Source organism: Pteropus alecto, unplaced genomic scaffold, assembly GCF_000325575.1.
Source record: "Pteropus alecto unplaced genomic scaffold, ASM32557v1 scaffold17, whole genome shotgun sequence".
Classification (NCBI taxonomy): Eukaryota; Metazoa; Chordata; class Mammalia; order Chiroptera; family Pteropodidae; genus Pteropus; species Pteropus alecto.
This window is the reverse complement of record NW_006440645.1, coordinates 991,570-997,497: the sequence shown is the minus strand read 5'-3', so window position 1 is coordinate 997,497 and position 5,928 is coordinate 991,570. Positions and strand designations below refer to the sequence as shown.

Sequence of the window (5,928 nt, the reverse complement as noted above, 5' to 3'; positions counted from 1 at the left end):
GAAAGGGAAAGGGTCACCTGAAAGTTAGTTAGGTGCCTCCGCGCTGCGCTTTTAAGACACGTTAAATGATTAGGGTGGTGCTTCCCGCCAAGTTTGCTCGAAATGCAGAATTTTTAAAACGTGCACGTCAGACACCTTTGGCCGAGACGTCTAAGCCGGCTTCAGCTCCTGCCGTCAGCCCAGCAGCTGCAGGGGTGCCTGTGATGAGGCGCACCCCACGTCAGCCCCTCGGGAGGAAGGGGCGATGGCCGTTGGAACTCCGCGTGGACGTCAGTGCCAGCGCTGGCCCCGGTGGCAGAGAAGGGGCACGAAACCTGGCTGGCGGCGCTCGCCCGTCCGCCGCATGCCCCGCGTCTGCCTAACCGAAGCTTTTAAAAATTAACAGACCGCGTGAGTTCCGCGCGGAGCCAGCAAGGACTCCGGGCGCCACGCCGTGCACTGTCTGACCGTGGCTGCAGCCCCGTGGCCACTCGTCCTCTGCCTGGCACGCGCCCTTAAAATGCCGGTTCGCAGCCGAGTCGCCTGGGGCACAGGACCTGCGTTCTGCAGGGACAGCTCCGCCACAGCCGAGGCGACGAGTCTCCTTCGGCTTTTACAAACCCGGACGCTCAGGGATGTGACGTTGAATCGTTAAGGCTTCTTCGTTCATCTGAAGAATGGAACACACCCCCAAAGAGGTGATTAAAGCGTGCTCATAATTACCGGGTCCCAAGTAGACTTAAAACAATATACTAAGACGACTAAAACTAAGACTTCCGGAGGAATCATGCTAAAAATAAAAGTCGCTGACATACTGCAGGATATCCGCAAACAAAGCCTGTATTATTTAAATGTCTCGATCACTATAAATATAGTACAGGCACAGCTACACTTATTGAGAAGAATTCAATTACCGAGTCTAAACACTCAGTTGGACAAACTAGCAATAGCAATATGTTCTCTGTTTAGCTGATTCGATGAAAAAAATAAAACTGTGGTTTGGAATACTAAATTTTACATTTCAAAAATTCAAAATGCTACTGAACCTTTAAAAATATTCCTAATATGCATAAAATTCTCTCCTGTGATAAAAGACTAAATCCCAATATGTATGATATTTGATAAAGATATAAGATTTAAATTTTCAACCTTTTATTTACTGCCAAAAGTTATGTATTTTAATAGATCTTACGTATTATTTTCATATACTTATTTTGAAGTAACTTTGCAGAGAATTAGCCAAACCCAACGTGGCATAGACGCAAAGAAGTAAATATTAGATCATTATTTGAAGTACTTACTATCCCCAGCCCCTCAGTGTTAATGCATTGGACGGGGTGTGGAAAGACCTCCCTCCCATCAGCCTTCAGGCTGAGCAGAGGACAAGATGTAGACAGCAAGCACAAGTGACGAAACGTGGTGTCACTTCACACTGCTCCCTTTCATTTCAGTGAAGCGAGGAAGCCACTGACCGAACACGGAGCGGGCCCTGCGGGGCCTGGGGACTGGGAGCTGCGATGCGTCCTGCACTGCGGGGCCTGGGGACTGGGAGCTGTGATGCGTCCTGCACTGCGCTCACGTCCTGCTTTCAGAAGCTGGCGAGACTTCAGAGCAACTCACCAGGCTTCACGCTCCCGTGACTGGACAGTGTATGATGACATTGCGTGTAATGTGGTCGCATGACATACGACTCTGAATAGTGCGTTTGGGGCTTGTTAGGGTCGACCCCACTTCCAGGCTCTGCCTCTCCTGTAACCAGCTGCACAAGCCACCGTGCCACACGAGTCTGCCACCGTGCCGCCAACAAATCACCGCCTACCAAAACCATTCACACGTTCTGATCCTCAGCTTTTTCATCGGGAAAACGGGAATGACAACGTCGACACGCAGGCTGCCCTGTGGGGCTGGAGCGAGGCTCCCACTCTGCCTCCTCGCTCACTGCTTGGTTTACGCTCGGAGCTGCCCATAACGAGGCCATTAGACCGTTTTTTGTTTGTTTTCTGTCTGCAAAGCTGTGCATTTAGTCTTATGAAAAATGGGTTCGGCACAAAAGCCTGGGCCCGTGACAGCCCCAGGGCTTCTGCCAATCGCGGTGCCACTCAGCTTGTTCGGATAACGTGCTGCATGGCTCGGCCCAGTCGACAGCAACACTTCGCGGCTTCCCCTCCATGCTCCGACGTGAGAAAGTCGATGCCACGTTTCGTTAGTCACACTGCCGTTGCGGTGCAGCCGCCTGCGGAAAAACAGAGAAAGTTCGCGACGCGGCTCCTCGTTATGTTTTCGGGGGGACAATCCAGCATCCCCCACGTACCCAGGACCCCCATTGAAATATTACGACCCAAACAGCCCGTCGTTATTCGGTCTCATCAAGGGGACAGCACAGAAATGAGTTGCAAACGGCCCTGCCACAGCGAAAATAAATGTAATGACCGGTCTCCTGCCCCAGACTCAGAATCTCAGAAGACACCAAATAATACTAATTCGTGGTTTTCTGTTAAAATTAAATGCCTACCCAACATTATCAGAACTCTATTAAATAAATAAGTCATTATACATATTTCGTTTGGTCCAGTCATACTTTCCAGCAAATTACGTGTAAGGAATTTATCTTATTTTCCTGGAGGCCATCTTAAGAATCTACATTTATTGAAAGGCTCGACGTTTCTTTGTCACCAGATTCAGTCGCGCACCTTGTGTGAGGCACGATGGTGACGCACACTCCACCATGAGGTCACCGCCACCTAACGGAACCACCGGGACCCACGGCGCGGCCTGTGCAACGACTTGGCTCGGGACGAGACCCGAGTGTCCCCTGCTCGGGGGGCCGCAGGCAAGTTTCAGATGCCCGCGAGGTGGCCCGGGCGGGTGCCACTCACCTCTTGGTGACCAAACGTGAGAAGGTTGGTGACACGCCTGACCGGCACTGGGTTCTAAAATCCGTGGGCGCTCACTCCTGCCATCCCTGGGTTCTTCATGTACGTAACCGGAAAAACCGGACGTCCCTGCCATTTGGAGGGGCTCAGCGGGGCGCCCCGAGGCCCCCGGGCTCGGGCTGAGCGGGAGCGGGAGGAAAGGGGACGTTTTTCGCGGCCGTGTGCAGTAAGCGCAGACACAGGCGGGAGGAACGCGCTCACTGCCTCGTCAGCTCGGGCTTGCGGTGCGTTTGTCACGTTTTATTTTGTTAGAACAGACAAATCACTACGGCAAATAGTAGTATTTTTAATCTCGACGGTTATGACTTTCTGTAGCTTTGAAATAGATCGGAATCGGGGCACTGAAATCCCTTGCGCTGTTGTTTTAAATGTCGCGGGCACTGTGCGCTGGGAAAGCCGTGACGTACATGGTGCCGTCTGGATTCTGTCTCTTCTTCGTAATGTGAACGTAGGTTCTGTCTCTGAGAAACCCATGTGCATCGTCAGCGTTCGTCTCTCTGTGGGTATCTTTACCCTCCACGGTTTGCCAACGAGACAGGAACCTAGGGGGGAAAGTGGAGACTTCTGGGGGCCAGGCCCTGGCACGGTCCGGGTGGCCCCTTCCTGTCCTGCTGGCACCTGCCGCCCGTGGCATCAGTCCAGCCAGGACAATTCTCGCTTTCTGATGACAGACCACCGATTGTTTTAACCATGGATTTCCCTGGTCAGGGGGTGGAAGAGGGGAGGGAACAGCCAATTATAGGTGACAAAAACCTGTGAGTGGTCAACGAGGCTTTGCCGTGGTGCTGGGTGCTGGCGCTGGGGTGGCAGAGAAGCCACTCGCTCTGAGAAGCGCGGGCGCGGGCACAGGCAGCAGGACTGGGGACAAGAATGTGACAATCGAGGGGACCTGGTGAAGGACGGAAACCGTTCTCGTCCCTGGTCTGCAAGCAGCCGTGTTTGCCACCCACCGTGACTCTTGCCCTGCGACACACCTGTCTCTCATACTGTGAGCCTCACCAGTCAGATACACGCAACCCGGACTCTGGGGGTGTTGGGGGCTGAGGCCGAGGTCCACACAGGGGTCCGGAGCTGACCGGCGCTGGGAGAGAGTCAGGTCCTGGGACCCTCAGTCCAGAGACGACAGTGGGGCCCGCGGGCCGGTTGGAGTGGCAGATGGAGATGGGGCTGGAGCAGAAAACCACTCCCAGAGGGTCAGCTGCGTGGTGGGCGGGGGCCTCCCCTGGGTGTGCTCAAGGGCAAGGGCGTCTGGTCCACACTGTCCCCCAGCGTCTGGGTGGCTTTAGGCTCAGGGGTGCCCACTAGGAGGGGCCGAGATGGCCGAGTGCAGACCCTGTCGTCCGCCACAGCCCCTCTAGCACGCCCCTGGAGAGTCTGTCTGTGAAGACCCCTGTGACACAGAACCGACTGAATAGCAGGTCTCTCGTAGTGAGAGTGTTTACATAATGTGTAAGGAATACGGGGTGGTTGGAGCAGCGGCAAAGATGTGACGGCAAAGCAGCTGAGACCGTCGGGGGAAGCTGTGACTCAATGGAATGGGTCTCCTTTACATTAAGTTTTCTGTCTTTGTTGGCTTAAGATAATCAATTCCTTAATGCTCATAAGCAGAGGCTTTGAAGGAATGAAAGGAAGGAAGCCGTTTTGTGTCGTACGAATTTAAATGTCTTCCAACACTAATCCCACCTTGAAGAAGCCGTTAGGCGAGGCCGGTCCTGTCCTCTCTCCCCGCGTCACGAGTGATGGGTGACGGTCTGGTCCCCTCCTGCCTCCGGTGAAGGCGGATTGTTTGAGTCACCATTCCCAGTTTCATCTTGTCTCCCATCTCCCGGCTGTTCCGACATTGTGGGAAATCCCCCCATTCCGGCCCTCGGCGCCCGGCCCGGCCCCGGCGGCCACGGCGCTGCCTCCGGTGGGTTCGCCTCTGGTAGCTGCGTCACATCAACACAGTCGCTCCCCGTGGGACCCTGTGTCTGGAGTCCCGCACTCACCACCAGCTCAGGCGTCGTCCGTGTCGTGGCCAGCGGCTGTCCCCACAGCAACCCGCCTGACGAGCCGCGCGGCGTGGGGGGCCCGGCGGTGATGAAGGCAGACACGGCCCGTCCCCCACGGAGCGGGAGCCGTGCGCTTTCTCTCGAAAGTGATTCTGCTCACTCCTTCCCGTGCAGTGGACGCTCGGGGTCCGCTGCGTGCCCGGCCGGGCTGAGGAAGAACCGCACCCGGGGGCAGACGGCCCGACCCGGCGTCAGGGGACACTAAGCCACGCGGCCAGGCGAGCCGACGGCAGAACGCACTGCTCCTGCATGGCCGCCGCGGCACAGGGTCGCAGGGTCGAGGGTCTGTCGGGGGCCGTGTCCGGCCAGGTCCTCCGTCAGGGAGGAGGCGTTGCCAGACACGCCTGGTCTGAGGTTGCGGGCGGCGGTGGGGACACCGGGCGCCCTGCGGGACGGGTGCCGCCTGCAGACGACCGCGTGCCTGCCGTCCAGAGCTGAGTCGGGGCGGGTGCTCAGTGGCGTCTGCCGGGGTCGGAGGGTGACGCTCGCGTCCTGCACTTCGTCCTCCCCTTTGCTATCAGCCCGGGACAACCTCTGGCTGCAAGGTCACGACCTCGCCCTGGTGCCTGTCACTTAGCATCCGTGCAGCTGCCGGGCCGCTCATGACGCCCGGGGCCGTTCCGGTCCCGCTCCTTCAGGAGACACGCCCAGGGACCCCAGCAGCCGGCCATCGTCACCGCGGGACAGGGCTTCCCGTCTCCTTCCATCTGGGACACAGAGGAGTCATGAGACACCCTCACTAGGCGGCTCCCACGCCCCTTCTGTCTGTGGGGGGAGAAGGCCCTCTCTCCAGCTGCTTCCTGCCTCGTCCCTGGCCTAAGTCCGGCCGCGCTGCCCGCCAAGCCCAAGGGAACGCAGGGGACCCTCACGGAGTCCCCTCCCAGGAGGACCCCAGGCAGAGCACAGGCTCTGTCCCAGCCCTGGGGCCTGGTGCTGTCACCGAGTGGTTCCGAGGCCAACCTTGC

The 5,928-nt window shown here is 57.1% G+C and overlaps 1 protein-coding gene across 1 annotated transcript in view; it reads right to left on the bottom strand.

Moving 5' to 3' along the window:
* Nucleotides 1-5,164: 5,164 nt before the first annotated feature.
* UGT8 (UDP glycosyltransferase 8) overlaps nucleotides 5,165-5,928 on the bottom strand; it is a 62,131-nt gene continuing 61,367 nt past the window's right edge. The window contains exons 7-8 of the mRNA XM_006917781.1: nucleotides 5,537-5,670; nucleotides 5,165-5,477 (exon numbers count right to left, since the gene is read on the bottom strand). Coding sequence (XP_006917843.1) covers nucleotides 5,165-5,477; nucleotides 5,537-5,670 — 447 coding nt within the window. The remainder of the gene's footprint in view (nucleotides 5,478-5,536; nucleotides 5,671-5,928) is intronic.